The 22,581-nt window shown below is 43.7% G+C and overlaps 1 protein-coding gene across 1 annotated transcript; it reads right to left on the reverse strand.

Annotated features, from left to right (window-relative positions):
• Positions 1-1,897: 1,897 nt before the first annotated feature.
• Positions 1,898-22,246, reverse strand: Tmbim4 (transmembrane BAX inhibitor motif containing 4). Its single transcript, XM_038315042.2, has 7 exons — positions 22,090-22,246; positions 15,558-15,666; positions 14,204-14,309; positions 7,119-7,152; positions 5,185-5,302; positions 3,149-3,194; positions 1,898-2,180 (listed from the first exon to the last, which is right to left on the reverse strand). Exons 1-7 carry the CDS (start codon positions 22,184-22,186, stop codon positions 1,974-1,976), a joined length of 717 nt encoding a protein of 238 aa, XP_038170970.1. The 5' UTR covers positions 22,187-22,246; the 3' UTR covers positions 1,898-1,973.
• Positions 22,247-22,581: the final 335 nt, after the last annotated feature.

A 22,581-nucleotide genomic window follows, 5' to 3' on the forward strand; every position in this document is an offset into this window, starting at 1 on the left:
GAGTTCTAGAAGGGAAATGGCACAGAGTTTTTGTTGTTGACTTTTGTTCTGTTTTAGTATCACTAATTCCTTCCTTGATTCCAGCATGCATGCATCAACTCTAGAATGGGTACTTCCAGAAAGGTGGAAGAGTGGGGCTCAAGAGAGGTCAGACCCAAGAGGATCTGATCTTAATCCTTAGAACCCACATTAAAGAAATGTCCAGCACTAGGCAGACAAACACTGGGACTCCTTGGACCTCACAGCCAGCCTATTAGACAAATTCCAGCCAGCAAAAGATGCTGTCTAGAAAGAAAAAAAGGTGGGTGGCACCTGAGGAATGACATGGAACGGCACCTACATACACATTCGCCTGTATACAGACATGCAGACACACACAGAAAATCAAAAGAGCTGAACAAGCTTTTGGAACTACATGCACAGTCAGTAATGCTGAGTACTTGACAGGAAAACAACTGGTTTGTCATCTGAACTTAGCAGAAAGCGTGGCTCCAACAGCCAGGACTTTCCATGGGTTCCTGAGTCCCCAAGAACAGGAAGAGTTCTGCAATTCAGACGGTGACTTCCAGTTCCCAGGATGGCTGAGCTATCAGGAATGGGCACTACAGAGATGAAAGCTAAGGCCTGAGTGAAGCTTCCTGCTGACACCAACCCACAGAAACTACATCAAATGGACTGAAACCAGGCCTCAGTTCTGCGGAAAACGGAGGGAAATACATGGCCCACTGCACCTCTTTTGTTTGCTTGTTTTTCTGAGATGGGGTTTCTTTGTGTAACAGTTCTGGCTGTCCTGGAACCCACTTTGTAGACCAAGTTAGCCCCAAACTCGGAGATCTACTTCCCTCTGCCCCACCCCCAGTACTGGGATTAAAGCCGCGCACCGCCCGGCCCCATTGCACCTCTTTGTCCATAAGATTGCAGCCTTCAAACGTGCTCTGGTCCCTCTGTCTTCCCCGATTCCCTGCTCTGTCCCATGAGTTGCCGGTGTCTCTACACCTACTAGTTCTACGTTCTTAGTCCTTGTGCACACAGGCTTACCTGTATGTGATATAAAAAACAATTAAGTTGGACACGTTCTATTCTTTGTGGGTGTATTTCGTCTGGAAGCGCTCATTGCTTGGCACAGAAGGTCACATACAGTGAAGCGAACACCACTGCAACAGTAAAAAATAAAAATAAAAAGGCCTCACCAGACAAAATGTGCTGCCATTAAGACAAACACCATTCACTTCTCAAGTAGATTTTCCACCAGTGATTTTCCATTTATAAACGAGGCATTTTTTAATGATTATGTGCATTGGTGTGAAGGTGTCAGATCTCATGGGACTGCATTTTCAGACAGTTGTGAGCTGCCATGTGGGTGCTGGGAATTGAACGTGGGTCCTCCGGAAGAGCAGCCAGTGCCTCCTAACCACTGAGCCACCTCTCCCGCCCTAAATGAGGCATTTTTAGGACATGAACAGCGGGGCAGTTTTCACATCACAACCCCCTGTAACTCCAGCTTTGGGTGACACAGCACCTCCTGCTGGCCTCTGCTAACACCAGATCTGCACAAAGTGCACATACATACATGCATGCAAAACACTTATTAAAAGCTAAATCTATTCATTATATTATTTTGAATTATAGATGTACAGCTAGTTATGGCTAATTTAGGTCTAAAAATTTAATAAAGAAGCCAGGCATGGTGATATATGCCTGTATTCCCAGAATGTAGGAAGCTGACATAGCAAGATCATGAGTTAGAGGCCACATTGGACTACACAGCGGGACCCTGCCTCAATTTACAAAAAAAAAAAAAAAAAAGTATAAAGCAATTTTAATATCTTGTCAAGAATCTGGAAATAACACAGAGAATAGTAAGATTCTAAAGAGGAGAAGAATACAGAATGCCAAGAAAGATTAAATGATTTTAATATTTAAGTGTAATTCAAACTTTTTACATCATAAAACAGTCTTTGTATACTGTTCAATTACTTTTTATTAACTGCTTCCAGAAACCGCAACAGGTGCAGGAACAGATTGATAACGTCCAAGTAGAGACTGATGGCAGCTAACACATACTCTTCGGGAGACAGCTTGTACATCAGCGAGTGTGTATCGTAGATGATAAATCCACAGAAAAGAAGGGCGCTTAGAGACGCCAAGACCAATTCCACTGTTTCACTATGGAAAAAAACCTACAAGCAAGGGATGAAAGAAATATGTTCACACTTGGGGTCATGTTAGATCTACTTCAATTACTTTTCATACCCATTTATGGCTAGCTGTATGTGAACAATGGCATACAATACCGATGCAGAACACTGACGTATGAATCTATGGCTAGTTGCATATGTAACCATGGCATACAGCACTAATGTATGAATGTTACAGGCAGAAAAAAGGCAGGCAGAGATCTAAAGTTGCGTTTGCTTGGCGGAAGTATGTATGGAAAGATAGCTTTCAATTAAGTTAACTACTTGACTATGAACAGTAGCATTCTAAACGTGAACTGTTTTAAAATGTTACTTTTGTTGTTGTTGTTTGTTTTTTGAGACAGGGCTTCTCTATGTAGTCCTGGCTGTCCTGGAACTTGCTCTGTAGCCCAGCCTGGTCTCGAACTCACAGAGATCCACCTGCCTCTGCCTCCTGAGTGCTGGGATTAAAGGCGTGCACCACCATGCCCTGATAAAATATTACTTTGTAAGAATGAATTTTTATGACATTTACTTATTTATCGGAGACTGCATAACACAGCAAGCAAGCAAGAATGTGAAGGTCAGAAGACAACCTTCCAGAGTTGGTCCCCACCTTCCACTCTGTGGGTTTCAGGGACAGAATTCAGGCCATCAGGCGTATAGGCTTTATTCTCATCAGCCCTCCCCAGCCCCCACTTTTCAGAATTAAATGTGCCACTTGGAGGTTGGCAGCTACAAGGAGGAGCCTTTTTATGTAACTTCATTTATTTGTACAACCATCCTTTTCTCAATCAGCAATAATGATGACTATAAGACCATGATTTTTACTGAAACTATCCTAAAAATCATATAAATAAATCCTTTAGCTAATTCTAACTGTCCTATATATTCAACTCTGCAGGAAGTTCAGTTGGCTTATGTTGACATAGGCAGAACTGCATTTGAGTTAACTGTCCTAAAACACTTACCTTCAAGAATCCTGCCAAGCACAAAATCCACAAAACAGCAAACAGCCTGGAAAAAACAAAATGTAAACACTTCACAATCCTGTTCATTATGAAAACACTTTTTTTTGTAAAGTTTATTTTTTTATTTTATGTGTATGAGTGTTCTGCCTGTATGTATGTATGTATGCATGTATGTAGGTATGTATGTGTACCATGCAACTGCCTGACACTTGAAGATGTCGGAAGAGGGCATCGTGTCCTCTGGAACTGGAAGTAGGAACTGTGGTAGTCTGAATGTAATTGGTCCCCAGAAGCTCACAGGGGACCCTAAAAGGTGTGGCATTGTTAGAGTAGGTATGACCTTGTTGGAGGAAGTATGTCATTATATGGGCAGACTTTGAGGTCTCAGATATGCCCAAGCCACACCTAGGGTATCAGACCACTTCCTGCTGCCTACAAGATGTATGATTCTCAATACTTCTCCAGCACCACATCTGCCTGCATGCGGCCATGTCCCACCATGATTATAATGGACTGTAAATGGGCCACCCTAATTAAATGTTTTCCTTTTTAATAGTTACATGGTCATGGTGTCTCTTCACAGCAATAGACACCCTAATTAAAACAGAAGTTGGTACCAGGGACTGTGACAGGTCTGACCTTGTTTTTGTTTGAAGGAATCTGGACTTTGGTTGGGACTAGGGATTATAAAAGCTGTTGAAGGCTTTAATTGCTGCCTAATGGGCCGTACTAGTAGGAGCACGGAAAACAGCAGTTGAGAGTGGATTGACGAAGGGGGTGGGGGCACGACTTGCTCAAGACGTTACAGTAGAGAAGAAAATATGTAGCCTAGAGATCATTCTTGTGATATTTTGGTGAAGAATGTGGCTGCTTTTTGACCTTGTCTGAAGAGTCTGCTTGTGGCTAAAATGAAGAGTTTTGGATTAATTCTGCTGGCAGGGGAAACTCAAATTAGCCCAGTATAGACTCTGTTGTGTTGTTACTGGTGTTAACTCTCATGAAGATTTATAATGAAAAGGAGCAAGCTGAGCAAATAAAATTACAAAATGTATAGATTGTGAGAAGAAGCACCAGGAAGTGGAACAGAGCTAAATCCTGCCTTCAAGGAGATTAAGGATTAAGAATTAAAATAAAGGGAGCGGTGACTGCAGGGCAAGATCTCACCAACCTAAGTTTCCAACTTTTGAAAAGAACTAAAGAAAAGTTTAGAGCCAGTGTGGTGGTACACACCTGTAATTCCAGCAGAGGCTGGTGGATCTCTGAGTTTGAGGGCAGCCTGGTCTACAGAGCAAGTTCAAGGACAGCCAAGCTTTGGGAGTAAAAGTTAACAACCAAGAACAGAAAGCTGTTGAAGAGGTAACTGAATGAGGAAGCTACGCTCCAGTCCCAGCAAGCAGCAGAGCTTGGCAGTTCGTGGTTCTGGCTTTAGAGTTAAGGATGGATGAAAGGGGTTATGGAATTTGTGTCCACATCTAAGAAAGTCACTGAGGCCAGGCATGTGTGAATGGAGGCCTTGAGAGGCCGGTGTATGAAGCTGTGAAGTTGAAACCTGGACTGCCTTGGAGACCCCCAAAATGTTAGAGATGCCAGAGTTGTGGGGTAACTACTGAGGAGAGCTGCCAACAGGGAGTGGAACCAGCCCAAGAGAAAAAAGTATGTTGCAGTCAACAAAGCTGAATGGAGTTGAAGATATGAAGAGTGTTTTGACATCAGACATGGAGATGTTGAGTCTGGAGTTTGCCCAGCTGGTTTTCAGCCTTGCTTTGGTCCAGGATTTCCTCACCATGCTCCCTTCCCTTCATTTTGGAATGGTAATGCATATCCTGTGCTATTACATGTTGGAAGTATGTGATCTATTTTTTTATTTTGATTTTAGAGGGTATTGTGGTTAAGAGATTGTATGGATCCCAGAAGAGACTTTGAGCTTTGGACTTTTAAACATTGTTGAGACGGTGACAGACTTTGTGGTATGGTGTATCAGAAAGTTGATAAAATCTAACTTAAAGGAAGCATATAATACAAGACTTACTACTTACCCTGCTCCAAATTTGCTGAAATCTCTCTTTGACTGTAGAGTATAGGCAGTCAAGCCAAGAAAGACCGCAGTAGTCAGTATAAAAGCTTGCAGAACCAGGTAGACATCATAGAAAGTAACTGTAAAAGTAAAGTTGATTAAAATCCACACAGACAGCCAATACCAAACAGTCTTGCCTATAGTAACAAAAAGTTTGCTTATACTGTAGCTTTTAAAAATGTTTTCGTTGCATTTACTGATTATATATACATAGTAATGGGCTTCATGTATCATCTTCATACATGTTCACATGGATTTAATCACGTCCGCTCCACTGCTCTCCTGTCCCCACCCACTCTCACGTTCTTCCATTCCAGTCACCAATAAAAACAATTAAACTTCTTCACTCAGTCTTAAATATATTGATTCACTGAAACCGTACTGATAACAAAATTAAAAGCTCCAAAATAGTTACTCGTACAAATAAAGTAGGCCACATTATCTTACAGTTAAGCACGCTATAAAGATGTTCTATAGAGAAACAGGAGTGGCTCCATTTGCACTGTATCAGGATCTCTGTAGCAGTCCCTTGGTTATGAATGACAGTGGCCTGGGTCCTGAGCTAGTAGTAGCAACGCTAGCAATCAGCTGAGCAGCCCACACCAAGGCAGATGAGCAAGCAAGGGCACTAAGGCTGTCATTTCCCTACTCCACAGGGTACAGGAACCAGTCACTGCCTGCTTCACAGCTGCACCTGCACTACCTTAGAGCACACTGCTGTGGGGCCACCAAACTCTCTTCTGCAACAGAGTCACGATCCCGAGCAGTGAGGGCCACTGTAATCAATATCTGCTACTCTTTTAACAGAAAGTTCAATTCAGCTTCTTTTAAGGGGATTAAGTGTTTTGAACCCCAACCACTTAAGTAATTCAAAGTGTTTTCCAAGACGAATTGTACTTGTTATTTCTATTAATAAATCATTAAAATATTTGCTTATGGCATTACAGAATTTGGAAGGTGAACATAGAAAAATATATAGTCATATTATTTCTTGTCAATCATTTGCCATTCTGATCACATAACAGAATACTGCAATCCATAAGAAAAATAATCGTCTCAGATAACTTCGTCTGTGTATTTAACTCCAGTCTAGAAACCATGTTTATTCTCACACTCCTGACAGCAATGGCGGCACTGGGGAGGGGCGGACAGCAGCACAGTCATGACAACAATGAGGAATGTTAGTGGCTGAAGCCACAGGAAGCCAGTGGCACTTCCTTTCTATGCCGAAAAGCTTCCAGTCCACTTAGTTTGCTATTTCTTAGTACTTATCTGTATTCTGATTCTTCTAAAAAGAGTGGTAGATTACCAAAGATGCAGATTCAATGAAACTGGAACCGAATGGATAGGGATAAATGTACTTCCCATAGGGATGAAGGACTTGCTGGCCGTCAGTTAATGCTGACCTTTGCGACACACACAGTAAACCACTCAGGAGTTTTATTGTGATTTGCTTAGCTTTTAATTTGAGACATTATTAGGGTACATCAGGTGATTACAGCAGCTCTTGGCCAGGAAACACACACACGGCATCAGAAATGGAAAAGACTGCGTATTGTGGGGTGCATTTGGGGGAACATGGGGGTGAGGCCGTCACAGTTCAGTGGGCAGTTTAGGGAGTGTGACAGAAGAGCCCTTGGGAGTGGGATAAATTCCAGCATCTCGTCTCAGTCACCAGGAAATCATAAATGAAAAGCTATTCTCAATTCCTTCTGTTTCCCTTCAACTTTTCCATGTCCTCTCGGCTCAGCTGAACTATGTAAAGTATAAATATCTGACTTTTGCTTATTAGCAATCTTCACTCTGAGCCATGTTTTTAATATAACATCCTATGATGTTAAACTTTAACCCCAAATATTTTATAGACAGTAAAATGGTAATACATGAACGACTTACCAACAGTTGCCACAGTCAGAGCTTCCAACAGTGTCTAAGAGAAGAAACTGTAGTCAGTGAATGCGTGAGAAATGGACACTATCTCACACACACATGCTCACTTGTAGCAGTCCAGTACGGTCCCATGAAAATGGGTTCATGCTGGCTTCAGAGAAGCCTTGTGACATACATAGGGCAGGACAATACAATCCTACTGTAACAAAAATGGTGCCTCAATGCATTGTGAAGATTTACATTCTCATCGTGGCTCTTTAAGCTTTAACCAGATTTTTCATCTATAATAGGAAAGTTATAAAGTAGAACTAACCGAAAATTACATTTTTTTCAAGCTAGATAAAAATCAAGAAAATGATACTGCAAACCCTCAACACCTCACACAAATAAACCTAAGAAACATAAAATATTTTGTTATGTACTTTGATGAAGTACCTTAAAACAGTCTTGCAATAAAAATGTCTTTCTTCTCCAGTAACAGATTTTGTACCCGGACACCTGGCTATTCAGATGAAACAGAGCATTTGTAGCCTCCCTTGCAGCTAGGTCTCACCATGTGACTCTATTCTAAGCCAAACTAGGCTGTGCTCTAAGAATACATGGCTACCTCCTCCCCCCGCTTTATTCACTTAATTTAAACTGAATGCTATTCGGATAGGGCAACATGCTATCTTATACTATACAATACTTTAGGAGTGCCTGAACTACACAGCTGGCTGAGCTCAGGATAACTAAGATTTGGAGATATTAAGCCTTATATTCTAGGCTCTCTTTCTCCTTGATTATATCATCTCGAGTTAGATTTGATCAACTGTCTGATACACTGTACCACAAAGGCAAAGCCAGAAGAGACAGCAATGGCTGTGTAATTATAATGGTGAGGAAGCAGTCATTGTACTCCAGCCTACCTCGAGCCAGAGGAAGAACGGTACTGGGCTCATACAAAGATGCGGAGGCAATGAAACTAGCACCCTGCCTCAGTGGTTGGTAATTCCAGGAACTCAATAATGGATCACTAAAATGGACTACACTGTTGATGTGTGTGGTTCCGTTAGGGGCTGGGGGCTGTGGGGCTAGAGTTAGGGTTGGGGTTGGGTTTAGGGTTAGAGTGCAGTGTGCAGTCCTCATGTCACAGTGTAGATGCTGACACACTCGTGTGCAGTGTGCAGTCCTCATATCACAGTGTAGATGCTGACACACTCGTGTGCAGTCCTCATAACACAGTGTAGATGCTGACACACTCGTGTGCAGTGTGCAGTCCTCATGTCACAGTGTAGATGCTGACACACTCGTGTGCAGTGTGCAGTCCTCATATCACAGTGTAGATGCTGACACACTCGTGTGCAGCGTCCAGCCCTTAGGTCGGATTCCAATTTCCGCCTCATCTGCAGCAGGAGACAGGGAGGAGGCAAACACGAACAAATAGAACAAAGCTAGCAAGATGACTCATTCCCTAAAGATGTTCACTGCACAAGTCCGACAACCCCTGTAAAGTAGGAGTGACCCAACCGCACAGCCAACCTCTGGCCTCCACTGGTATCCTGTGCCATGAACACCTCCACATACACATAGCAGGTACACACATAATAATTTGTACAAACAACAGCTCTGGGGCGATGGCTCCGTGGTTGAGAGCACTGGCTACTCCTGTAGAGGGTCAGGATCAGCTCCCAGCACCCACAGGGTAGCTCACAGCTGTTTAAACTCTAGTTCATTTCTAGGGCGCCCAACCTCCTCTTCTGGTCTCCACATGCACAGGTGCACATACAAACATAAATACATATAGGAAAACAGTTACACAGCAAGATTAAAATTAAATCTTGAAAGAAAATCATGTCAATCTTCAAATCTGTTGCAACCCCTTTCATAAAGACGGTGTCTCTGTAGAAAAGGATAGCCCCCCCCACTTCTGCTCAGCAGTGAGAGCTCTCACTAGGAAGGGTTCATGACGTCACTGTTGTCAAGGAACCTGTTCATCAGATGCTTAGGTAAAATGGTTTAACAAACAAGGAAGTCCGTAAAACACACTTTTGACACTGGTTTTATTGTTGTAGAGGATTTTGGTTTTTCTTTTGTCCTTCTACAGCAAAGTACGAAAGGAAGGGAATTTTGCCTGCTCTGTCAGGGTGTGTGTGTGTGTGTGTACACGCATGTACTTATTTTTTTCGAAAAACACTACTTCAGAGTGGTGCACTGGCTTCAATGTGACACTGTGCTCTTCTTGACTGTACACTGTTTCCAGTGTCCTACTTCCTTCCTTATCTGTGTGTGACACTGTGCTCTTCTTGACTGTACACTGTTTCCAGTGTCCTATTCCTTCCTTATCTGTGTGTGACACTGTGCTCTTCTTGACTGTACACTGTTTCCAGTGTCCTATTCCTTCCTTATCTGTGTGTGACACTGTGCTCTTCTTGACTGTACACTGTTTCCAGTGTCCTATTCCTTCCTTATCTGTGTGTGACACTGTGCTCTTCTTGACTGTACACTGTTTCCAGTGTCCTACTTCCTTCCTTATCTGTGTGTGACACTGTGCTCTTCTTGACTGTACACTGTTTCCAGTGTCCTATTCCTTCCTTATCTGTGTGTGACACTGTGCTCTTCTTGACTGTACACTGTTTCCAGTGTCCTATTCCTTCCTTATCTGTGTGTGACACTGTGCTCTTCTTGACTGTACACTGTTTCCAGTGTCCTATTTCCTTCCTTATCTGTGTGTGACACTGTGCTCTTCTTGACTGTACACTGTTTCCAGTGTCCTATTCCTTCCTTATCTGTGTGTGACACTGTGCTCTTCTTGACTGTACACTGTTTCCAGTGTCCTATTCCTTCCTTATCTGTGTGTGACACTGTGCTCTTCTTGACTGTACACTGTTTCCAGTGTCCTATTCCTTCCTTATCTGTGTGTGACACTGTGCTCTTCTTGACTGTACACTGTTTCCAGTGTCCTACTTCCTTCCTTATCTGTGTGTGACACTGTGCTCTTCTTGACTGTACACTGTTTCCAGTGTCCTATTCCTTCCTTATCTGTGTGTGACACTGTGCTCTTCTTGACTGTACACTGTTTCCAGTGTCCTATTCCTTCCTTATCTGTGTGTGACACTGTGCTCTTCTTGACTGTACACTGTTTCCAGTGTCCTATTCCTTCCTTATCTGTGTGTGACACTGTGCTCTTCTTGACTGTACACTGTTTCCAGTGTCCTACTTCCTTCCTTATCTGTGTGTGACACTGTGCTCTTCTTGACTGTACACTGTTTCCAGTGTCCTATTCCTTCCTTATCTGTGTGTGACACTGTGCTCTTCTTGACTGTACACTGTTTCCAGTGTCCTATTCCTTCCTTATCTGTGTGTGACACTGTGCTCTTCTTGACTGTACACTGTTTCCAGTGTCCTATTCCTTCCTTATCTGTGTGTGACACTGTGCTCTTCTTGACTGTACACTGTTTCCAGTGTCCTATTCCTTCCTTATCTGTGTGTGACACTGTGCTCTTCTTGACTGTACACTGTTTCCAGTGTCCTATTCCTTCCTTATCTGTGTGTGACACTGTGCTCTTCTTGACTGTACACTGTTTCCAGTGTCCTATTCCTTCCTTATCTGTGTGTGACACTGTGCTCTTCTTGACTGTACACTGTTTCCAGTGTCCTATTCCTTCCTTATCTGTGTGTGACACTGTGCTCTTCTTGACTGTACACTGTTTCCAGTGTCCTATTCCTTCCTTATCTGTGTGTGACACTGTGCTCTTCTTGACTGTACACTGTTTCCAGTGTCCTATTCCTTCCTTATCTGTGTGTGACACTGTGCTCTTCTTGACTGTACACTGTTTCCAGTGTCCTATTCCTTCCTTATCTGTGTGTGACACTGTGCTCTTCTTGACTGTACACTGTTTCCAGTGTCCTACTTCCTTCCTTATCTGTGTGTGACACTGTGCTCTTCTTGACTGTACACTGTTTCCAGTGTCCTATTCCTTCCTTATCTGTGTGTGACACTGTGCTCTTCTTGACTGTACACTGTTTCCAGTGTCCTATTCCTTCCTTATCTGTGTGTGACACTGTGCTCTTCTTGACTGTACACTGTTTCCAGTGTCCTATTCCTTCCTTATCTGTGTGTGACACTGTGCTCTTCTTGACTGTACACTGTTTCCAGTGTCCTATTTCTTCCTTATCTGTGTGTGACACTGTGCTCTTCTTGACTGTACACTGTTTCCAGTGTCCTATTCCTTCCTTATCTGTGTGTGACACTGTGCTCTTCTTGACTGTACACTGTTTCCAGTGTCCTATTCCTTCCTTATCTGTGTGTGACACTGTGCTCTTCTTGACTGTACACTGTTTCCAGTGTCCTATTCCTTCCTTATCTGTGTGTGACACTGTGCTCTTCTTGACTGTACACTGTTTCCAGTGTCCTACTTCCTTCCTTATCTGTGTGTGACACTGTGCTCTTCTTGACTGTACACTGTTTCCAGTGTCCTATTCCTTCCTTATCTGTGTGTGACACTGTGCTCTTCTTGACTGTACACTGTTTCCAGTGTCCTATTCCTTCCTTATCTGTGTGTGACACTGTGCTCTTCTTGACTGTACACTGTTTCCAGTGTCCTATTCCTTCCTTATCTGTGTGTGACACTGTGCTCTTCTTGACTGTACACTGTTTCCAGTGTCCTATTCCTTCCTTATCTGTGTGTGACACTGTGCTCTTCTTGACTGTACACTGTTTCCAGTGTCCTATTCCTTCCTTATCTGTGTGTGACACTGTGCTCTTCTTGACTGTACACTGTTTCCAGTGTCCTACTTCCTTCCTTATCTGTGTGTGACACTGTGCTCTTCTTGACTGTACACTGTTTCCAGTGTCCTACTTCCTTCCTTATCTGTGTGTGACACTGTGCTCTTCTTGACTGTACACTGTTTCCAGTGTCCTACTTCCTTCCTTATCTGTGTGTGACACTGTGCTCTTCTTGACTGTACACTGTTTCCAGTGTCCTATTCCTTCCTTATCTGTGTGTGACACTGTGCTCTTCTTGACTGTACACTGTTTCCAGTGTCCTATTCCTTCCTTATCTTTGTGTGACACTGTGCTCTTCTTGACTGTACACTGTTTCCAGTGTCCTATTCCTTCCTTATCTGTGTGTGACACTGTGCTCTTCTTGACTGTACACTGTTTCCAGTGTCCTACTTCCTTCCTTATCTGTGTGTGACACTGTGCTCTTCTTGACTGTACACTGTTTCCAGTGTCCTATTCCTTCCTTATCTGTGTGTGACACTGTGCTCTTCTTGACTGTACACTGTTTCCAGTGTCCTACTTCCTTCCTTATCTGTGTGTGACACTGTGCTCTTCTTGACTGTACACTGTTTCCAGTGTCCTATTCCTTCCTTATCTGTGTGTGACACTGTGCTCTTCTTGACTGTACACTGTTTCCAGTGTCCTATTCCTTCCTTATCTGTGTGTGACACTGTGCTCTTCTTGACTGTACACTGTTTCCAGTGTCCTACTTCCTTCCTTATCTGTGTGTGACACTGTGCTCTTCTTGACTGTACACTGTTTCCAGTGTCCTATTCCTTCCTTATCTGTGTGTGACACTGTGCTCTTCTTGACTGTACACTGTTTCCAGTGTCCTATTCCTTCCTTATCTGTGTGTGACACTGTGCTCTTCTTGACTGTACACTGTTTCCAGTGTCCTATTCCTTCCTTATCTGTGTGTGACACTGTGCTCTTCTTGACTGTACACTGTTTCCAGTGTCCTACTTCCTTCCTTATCTGTGTGTGACACTGTGCTCTTCTTGACTGTACACTGTTTCCAGTGTCCTATTCCTTCCTTATCTGTGTGTGACACTGTGCTCTTCTTGACTGTACACTGTTTCCAGTGTCCTATTCCTTCCTTATCTGTGTGTGACACTGTGCTCTTCTTGACTGTACACTGTTTCCAGTGTCCTACTTCCTTCCTTATCTGTGTGTGACACTGTGCTCTTCTTGCCTGTACACTGTTTCCAGTGTCCTCTTCCTTCCTTATCTGTGTGTGACACTGTGCTCTTCTTGACTGTACACTGTTTCCAGTGTCCTATTCCTTCCTTATCTGTGTGTGACACTGTGCTCTTCTTGACTGTACACTGTTTCCAGTGTCCTATTCCTTCCTTATCTGTGTGTGACACTGTGCTCTTCTTGACTGTACACTGTTTCCAGTGTCCTATTCCTTCCTTATCTGTGTGTGACACTGTGCTCTTCTTGACTGTACACTGTTTCCAGTGTCCTACTTCCTTCCTTATCTGTGAAAAAGATCAGGTACAAGAAGCCAACTGCTTTGCCAAATGCCACACAAGCAGAGGGTTGTGAAGCCAGATCATGTGACCTCAGTATTTGCCCCTAAAATACTAAAGACAGAAGAACCACCAAAGCAGACAATCATTAAAGGTTCTAAAAGAGCATATTGTAAGTAATTTCCTAATATATTTTAATTAAAACTTGAGGGCTGGGAAGATGGCTCAGTGGGTTAAGTGCTTGCTGTGCCATCACGAGGACCCACCCGGGTTTTGGTCCCAGCACCCAGATGCAATGTCTAGTGTGGTGGCACATGTTCGTGACCCGAGGGCTCGACGGGCGGCAGAGACTGGTGGATTTAGACAGCTTACCACTTACATTCAAATTCTCAGAGACCATGTCTCAGATACTATGATGGGTCTAGGTGGTGGTGGTGCACGCCTTTAATCCCAGCACTTGGGAGGCAGAGGAAGGCGAATCTCTGTGAGTTTGAGGCCAGCCTGGTCTACAAGAGCTAGTTCCAGGACAGGCTCCAACGGTACAGAGAAACCCTGTCTCAAAAAACAAAAAACAAACAACAACAAAAATACCTAAGGTGGGAATGGAAAAGACACCCAGTGCCAAGCTCTGACCCCCACATACTCATGCATAGGCAAGCACCTGTGAACACAGCTCAATTTTATTCTCTCATTGTTACACACACACACACACACACACACACACACACACACACACACGCGCGTGCGCGCGCGTACACGCACACACCCACACAAGCATGCACACACACATTTTAACGAGTATTTTGGAAGCTCAGGCTAAATGCTAATGGCAGAGAGAATATCAAAGTACTCACAAATGCAAAAAGCAGGTAGAGGTTCAGAGGATGCTTGTGTCTGTGCAAAGTTAACGCAAAAATCAAGCCCAAAGAGCCGAGGGCAAACACCAAAATTAAAGCGGGGCTGAAAGACATAACATTAAAAGTATTTTAAGCTTAAAAATAACAGGGATAATAGTATACAATTTAGTAAAATCTATGATTTTCTATGTTCATAAAAGTACAAGAATAAAGTCTGGATCCATACAAAATAAAATAAACTTACTTTCTATCTGGAAAAGTTGAAGGGTGTGAGATGGGGAGTGACTTTAGAGAGTAGTAGGCAGTGTAAGAGAGTGGGAGGGGCTGTAAGAGTGGGAGGGGCTGTGAGAGAGTAGGAGGGGCTGTGAGAGAGTGGGAGGGGCTGTGAGAGAGTAGGAGGGGCTGAGAGAGAGTGGGAGGGGCTGAGAGAGAGTAGGAGGGACCTGTCTATCCATCTTTCCTTTACTAATGTCCTTCACAGTGGAGTAATGTTTACAATTAACACAGTATTTTATTAACTGAAATACAATAAACAAAAAATATTATAGCCCTTTGGTAAATCCCCTAAATTTAAATAATTACATCCCAGAGTAGCCAATAAATAGTTTAAGACTCTCCTTTGGGAGGAAGAGGAGAGACAATCTGCTTCTTAGAAAACAGTCACTTCTTAAATTTTTTTCTTTCAAATAAAACAACCATATTATTTTTAGCCACTTAAATACTTATGTCGAGAGGAAAATCTTTAACAAGTCCTCTAGCTAGGTAGCTAAGTCTAGAGACCGCTCAGTAAAATTATTCTAGCAATAAAACAAGATTAACAAAACCACACATTCTTCACATAACTTTATTTTGCAGGGATAGTCTTAGGCTTGAAGGACAATACAGTAACAAGATGGAGAGTAGAACTAAATACAATAAAACAAAATTATTATGATATATGCAGCAAACGTTCTTTTCTTCCTTCTCTTTTTTTAAATTGTGTTTGTGTGTCGTGGGGGAGGGGCAGGAGTGTCTGAGTGCCCGTGCACATGTGTGGAGGTCAGAGGACAACCTACAGGAGTCAGTGTTCTCTTTCTACCTGTGGGTCCCATGAGGGCTGGCATGCTTTTCCGGGCTGAGCCGTTCCAGCAGCCAACAGTACAAACTCCTAACCCGGGAGATGAAGGTTTGACCCTAGAAAACTATAAGCTAAAATGAGGTTAAAAAGTGTATTGTGAAATATTCTCCTTTGTCAAAAAAATGAATCCGGCTCCTAGGAGTTAGATGATGGCCTTTTTTAAAGTTAACAGACAACAATACACTCATCAGATGAACCATCAGCAAATGGCTCCAAACTGTCGCCTTCTCCTACCTTTCATGGACAAATGTCCGCACAGCCTCGAAGTACAGGAACACGGCAGAGGTCACTGTAGTTAGGAGAACTTGCAGAGAAAGGATGCTGTAGACTTTTCTGAGAAAGGCTGGAAGACAGGGAAGTAGGACATGTGGCGATTTTCCAAAATATCTGTCCCCGTCAGGACCAAATTTCTTAGAGAAATTTGTTTCTTTTTTTGCTTTAGTTGTTTGTTTGGTGGATGAGAGGGGCATGTGCCATGGCTCACATGCAGGGGAGAGGAGACCGTGCCTGGGTGCCTGGGTTAGAGCCCTCCTCCACCATGTCAGTCCAAGGGCCTGCCTCACTCAAATAGGCAGGCTCGGTGGCAAGCCCTTTTACCCAATGAGCTATCGTACTGTGTGGAAAACTAGGTTTTCACAGGCATTTTTCTTTAATCTTAATCTTTATGCCTCATAAAGCTGGAAATATTACTTGGCCACTCCCTGATCTATCAGATTGACAGTTCAAAAGGCTTCAAGAAAGGATCTGTGAGGTGCAAAGAAGGAAGCCTCCTAGATTGCCTGCTGGGCAGTCAACGGTGACATCGCCAATCAAACTGAAAATGCATTTAGCTTATATCTCTATTTGAAGAAACGATGGTAATTCTCAAGAGATGATGGCTAAATCAATTATGGTAATATACACTACTGAAGACGACCACATTTTACAAGACTGTAATCAGGTTGTACAACAGCTATTCTTAAATGTAATATACAGTAAGTGAGCATATAAAATTGCAATGTGACTTGTGAATAATGAGGTTGTATTCATGAGTGTACAGGATAGTAGTATCGTAATTTTTCCTGGCTGTACATGGCATACTGATAAGACAGACTAGTATAACACACTAATATATAGGGGGTGCACACCACAGTGACTAGTTATACGGACCTACTCCGTACTTAAGGTGGATACTACATTCAAAAATTGATTCTCATATAATTTTTCCATTATAACTTTAGGGTCCATTGCTTTCCACCAGGGACCCTGGGTTAGAAGTACAATATTCCAAAAGTATCTTCCAGAAAACGTGTACATTATAAATAACTACTTTGCTTACACTTAAAGGAAGCATTTTGTTTAGCCTTTTAATTACGAAAGGAACAGCTGAGAATCTAATAAACACAGACGCAATCAGCTTCTGTTATCGGCCCAGTCTCCAGGGCTCCTAACTAAGATGTTCCTGCACACTCAGCTAGTCAAACAAACACTCAGTGCTGTTATAGTCACATGAGCCACACAGAAGTAAATTAGATATAAAACTATTCTAAAATACAAAACAGTCAACTTAAACAGAGATGGTCTGGTTCTTCTAGGGACTGTGAAACCTAGTTTCCAGTTCCATCCAAAATCCAGACTTAGCGTTTCTAGCCCAAGTAAGAGAAGTTTTATGTTTAAATAACTCTCTGAGGGGCTGGAGAGATGGCTCAGAGGTTAAGAGCATTGCCTGCTCTTCCAAAGGTCCTGAGTTCGATTCCCAGCAACCACATGGTGGCTCACAACCATCTCTAATGGGGTCTGGTGCCCTCTTCTGGCCTGCAGGCATACACACAGACAGAATATTGTATACATAATAAATAAATAAATAAACAAATAAATAAATAATTAAAAAATAACTCTCTGACCCTTAAAGCATCCTGTTACAGTGCAGCAATTATGCTTACTTTAAAGATTAAGGGATCACAGTGGCCAAGATGCACGACTTTACATACTACCAACAGACAGTATTTAATTTTCAGACCCTTCAGACAAGGCTCTTCCCACGACACTACCCTATTTACTAGCACCGCTTTAAATGGGCACACTTCCCGCTGTGACATTTGGTGTGTGTTCCTAAACAGCTCATCAAAAATCTCCTCTTTCCCCATGAGCTCACCTCACATCTGAAGTGTGGGCACCACGGGATTCCCACTTCCTCTTGAAGCCTCCCCAGGTTATTCCCATTTTCAGACTGTTGAGGCCTCTCAAAAGCCCCTCCAAGTTTGGCATTTGGTACATTAGAATTAAGTTATGCTGATACAAAAAAGCTCTTTCGGGCCCTGGACAAGTCAGTGTTTTATGACAGCAATGTGGCCTGCAAGACTTCTATTTAACTACCTTTGTGTCTAGTGCAGAGTTGCTGGAGAGAAATCAGGTGCATTTATTAAACATACCTCCATGCTTTAAATCTTTCCTCATCAAGGCCTCTCTACAGATGCTGCACTGACGTCCTAGTACCATCTCTACAGACGCTGTACTGACATCCCAGTACCATCTCTACAGATGCTGCACTGACATCCCAGTACCATCTCTACAGATGCTGACTGACATCCCAGTACCATCTCTACATACGCTGCACTGACATCCCAGTACCATCTCTACATACGCTGCACTGACATTCCAGTACCATCTCTACAGACACTGCACTGACGTCCTAGAACCATCTCTACAGACGCTGCACTGACATCCCAGTACCATCTCTACAGATGCTACACTGACATCCCAGTACCATCTCTACAGATGCTGCACTGACATCCCAGTACCATCTCTACAGACGCTGCACTGACGTCCTAGAACCATCTCTACAGACGCTGCACTGACATCCCAGTACCATCTCTACAGATGCTGCACTGACATCCCAGTACCATCTCTACAGATGCTGCACTAACATCCCAGTACCATCACTACAGATGCTGCACTGACATCCTAGAACCATCTCTACAGACGCTGCACTGACATCCCAGTACCATCTCTACAGATGCTGCACTGACATCCCAGTACCATCTCTACAGATGCTGCACTAACATCCCAGTACCATCTCTGCAGATGCTACACTGACATCCCAGTACCATCTCTACAGACGCTGCACTGACATCCCAGTACCATCTCTCCAGGAACTTCGCTTCCTGCAATATCTGCCACCTTCTGTCCCTGCCTTCACTGAAGTGATCCATTGTCTCATTTTGTCATTTCTGGGACCAGCAGGAAGCTTTCAGTCCTATCCACTGCCAGTATCTGCTACACAGACCGGCTCTCTTCTTACTCCAAACACTTCTGAAAAGGCAGCTTTGTCCTGACAGCAAAGTTATAAAGAGCCAACAAAGTACAGCACTACCTGCCTGCCTGGGGAATACAGACACAGTATCCCTGAACAACAACAACAACTAGCAAAGAAGATTCGGTGGCATACTGAATGCACTCCACATGACTACGTGGGATTTACTCCTGGAATGGCAGGATGGTTCAATACATGAACATCAATCAAATTTATGTACCACATTTATGGAATGATAGACATGGAGGAAATGCAGTTGTTATCGACGGATACAGAAGATGCATTTGCCAAGATTCTACAATGATTTGTGACTTTAAAAGTTAACTAGGAACCCAAAGAGATAAAGGCCATATATGTAAAGGCCACAGCGTACGTCACAGTTCAGGAACTGAGAACATGTGAATGTTAAGTGCAAGCCTTCTCTCCCCCTCTCCCCATCCCTGTCTATTTCAATTCTCCTACGCCTGCCAAGGCTCAGGAACATTAAAGGAGCGATGCAAAGAATGTAAGAGCTAGCAAGATGGGAGGAATGAATGCTATGGAACATGTTCTCCAGGACACAGCCTTGTAAACGGAGGCTGCCTGTTCGTTTCCCTGCTGCCCTAGCCCGAATAATCACACAGAAACTGTTTGGCCAATGCCTCGGGAGTATTTCTAATTAGCTCTTTAATCTTAACCCATTTCTATTAATCTCTGTATCATCACAAGGCTGTGGCCTACCTGTGGTAAGATTCTGGCGGAGTCTTTCTCCTTTGGCAGCATCTCTCTGACTCCGCTTACCCTCTCTATATATCTCTGTTCAGATTTCCAGCCTGTCTTTGCTCTGCTAAGCCATTGGCTGAAACAGCTTTGTTTATCAACTAATGAAAGCAACACATACAGAGGAGCACATCCCACATCACAGCCCGGCTGCTGTACTCAGGAACTCATATTGTTAATGGCTCCTTGCGTGAGACTTGCACAAGATCAAGCCAGGCAAAATGGAATGTGGGAGCAAGGGGCTCATTACGCCCCACTCCTAGTTAAGTAGTCAAGCAGCTGATGGCTGCTGGGGTTAGTGTTTGGAGTCCTTTTTTCTTCCTGGAGGCTGCTGGTAAGTTGCCCTGCTCTGGTCAATGGCCCCATTCTCATGCAAATGTGTGCAGCACTAACTAGATTCAGTAGATTAAAAACCAAAAGGACAAGATGATGAGAAAGGGGTGCTGAGGGTAGTGGGATTGGATAAGATATAGTATATACATGTATGAAACTGTCAACGAGTAAATTAAAAAATTGACTAAAAATGAAATATTGCAATTGAAAAGCAATGATTCAAATGGTGTATCATAGAAGCTACCGGCATTTGATGGCAATTAGGGGAGTGTGGTGGTGTGAATAAGAGTGGCCCACAGGCTCATATATTTGATGCTTAGTCACCAGGGAATGGTACCACTTGAAAGGACCAGAGGATTAGGAGGTGTGCCCTTGCTGGAAGAAGTGTATCACTGGGGGGTGAACTTTAAGGTTTCAAAGGTTCACGCCGGGACCAATGTCTCTCTGCCTGTGGATCACTACTGCTCCAGCTCCTGCCTGCGTACTGCCATGCCCCCAGCCGCGATGATAATGGGCCAAGTCTCTGGAACTGTAAGCAAGCCCCAATCAAATGCCTTTTTGTAGTGATGAGTTGCCTTAGTCATGGTGTCTCTGTGCAGCACTAGAGCACGGACTAAGACAGGGAGTGACAGTCAGTTTTCTTCAGGGATGTGGCCACCCATGCGTCGGTACAGGCCCTACTCCACGTACATACAGGCAGCACTTCTGGATGCAGTGGGTTCTTTAAAAAAGGCACATATGAAGTTGAGAGGTAAAAGCAGTGTAGGGTTAAGGAGGAACTAATGGGGTTGGAAATTGGGGAAGATTTGATCAAAACACATTATATGCAGGAATGAAATGCACACACCATAAAATATGTTTCCAGTGGGTGCCATCAAGAGAATGAAAGAACAAGCTACAGACTGGGAGAAAACACTTGCAAAAGATATACCAGGAAAATAAGTGATGAAAAATCTATTAAAAATCTATTAAAATGGCCCAAATCCAAAATACTGACAAAACCAAACTCTAGCAGGGAACGGGAAGAACTTTCGTTGTTTGCTGATAGCAAGGCAGGGTCACAGTCTCGGGGGTTCCTACGGTACAAAACACATTCTTGTGTATGACCCCACTATCAAGCACCTTGGTACTTATCCAAATGAGTTGAAACTAAGTATACACAAAAAAACCTGCACATGGGTGTCGACCAAACAGTTTTATCTGGAACGGCCCAAACTTACAGGCAGCCAAGAGGACGACCTTCGGCTGATAAAGAAGGCACACTGGCACGACAGAAAGTTGAAGATTCTGCAGTAGCGAGAGCAAATGAGCTATCAGGCCATGGAAGAGAGGGGGGTGGGGAATCAAATACACACTGTGGGACCAAGCAGGTAATGCCAAGCAGAAGGGTGAAAAAAAAAACCCAGTGTATCTTATGATCTCAACTACATGGCATTCTGGAGCAGGCACAAGAGAAAGGAAGAATGAAAGTCGGACAGACACACGCTATGACACGGATGTGCCCGGAAGACATTATTCTAACAGAAAGATTCCAGTTATGAAGCCTCAACTGTGTGATTTCTTTTTCCTGAGGCATGCATAATAGTTTCATAAAGACTGGAAGTAGAATGGTGGTTGTCAAGGGCTGAGGAGGTAAGCAATGCCCAGTTATTGAATGGATAGTTTCACTTTTGCTTTGAAAGATAAAAAAGTTCAGGGCAGGAAACACTTAAGACAACACACAACACTACGTCGCTGCACCTCAAAAGTGGCTAGGGTGGCATATTTTCTCCCACAAGCACTTTGTCATAATTAACACATTTTAAAAGCTGAGCTCACTTGTCAAAATAGTTTCAAAATTCGTTTTAGGAATATCGTGCTAGGTGCCAAGATTCTTGATGCGCCAGAACCACCTTTTTTTTTTTTTTTCTTTTTTTTTTTTTTTTTCTTTTTCCAGAACCGGTTTCAGCTGCCCAGGCAGGTTAAATCCGGGACACCTTCTGCAAACAGCTGACCTGTAGTGGACAAGGAATTCCGCTTCCTTTCATGATACCCAACAGTTTAAATGAAAAATTACACCTTTGCAGAGGAAGGCGCACAACTACTTTGTGCTACCAGGACATATGCATTGACCTGGGAAACTTCTAAGCCATCATTCAAAGGGATTCTGGGTTCTAGACCCCACGGAGGGAGATTAATGACTGAGGTGATAAAGTCTCGGTCGCTATCAGCCAGAGCTGTTCTCAACCTGTGGGTCTCGACCCGTCGTCGTTGACCCTTCCACGGGAGAAAGTTGAGAAGCAAGCGCTGGCACAGGCGACCCGGCCTGTGGGAACTGCGCTGCGCTCCGGTCCCTTGGCCAACTCATTCCCACCCAGGTCCGCCTGGCCACCCGCCTCGTACCCATGCGGATGTGCACGCTGGCCGAGGCCACGCAGCTGCCGTAGTTGAAGTCATCCTCGATGGAGGAGCAGGGATAGCGCGGGTCCGTGTCGGCCATGTCGCCAGCAGCGCCCGCACTGACCACAACCGCCTTCACCCACTTCCGGGATGACCGCCAGACAGAGCTAGCCGAACTGCCTAGCCGGGGAGAGCGCCGAAGCAGTCGATCTCCCCTCCTCCCCCCCCCGCCCACCCCCCCACCCCGCCCGGAAAAATCCCCACAAGATAACAGGTTGCTTCGGGCTGCTCCCTCCCGCGACAACCGAAGGGAAACTTTTCTAGGATTTTCCACAAAACGTTTCTCTAGACCTTTCCCAGAACAATTGGAAAACGTGATTGACGGATTCATGTAAGAATTCAGCAGCCTGTCTCTCGTTTATCCACTTCTTCAGTGGATTGTATCCATTTTGATGCAATCATTTTAAGAGCAATAATTAGACTTACACTTACTGA

Source organism: Arvicola amphibius, chromosome 17, assembly GCF_903992535.2.
Source record: "Arvicola amphibius chromosome 17, mArvAmp1.2, whole genome shotgun sequence".
NCBI lineage: Eukaryota > Metazoa > Chordata > Mammalia > Rodentia > Cricetidae > Arvicola > Arvicola amphibius.

Excerpts from the sequence above, each read along its gene's own strand:
- Tmbim4 (XM_038315042.2), bottom strand. The coding sequence starts at position 22,186 with ATGGCCGACACGGACCCGCGCTATCCCTGCTCCTCCATCGAGGATGAC. Across the intron at positions 5,303-7,118 it reads TCTGACTGTGGCAACTGTTG|TTACTTTCTATGATGTCTAC; the intron begins GTAAGTCGTTCA and ends TTACTTTTACAG. Across the intron at positions 3,195-5,184 it reads TTCAGCAAATTTGGAGCAGG|GCTGTTTGCTGTTTTGTGGA; the intron begins GTAAGTAGTAAG and ends TGTTTTTTCCAG.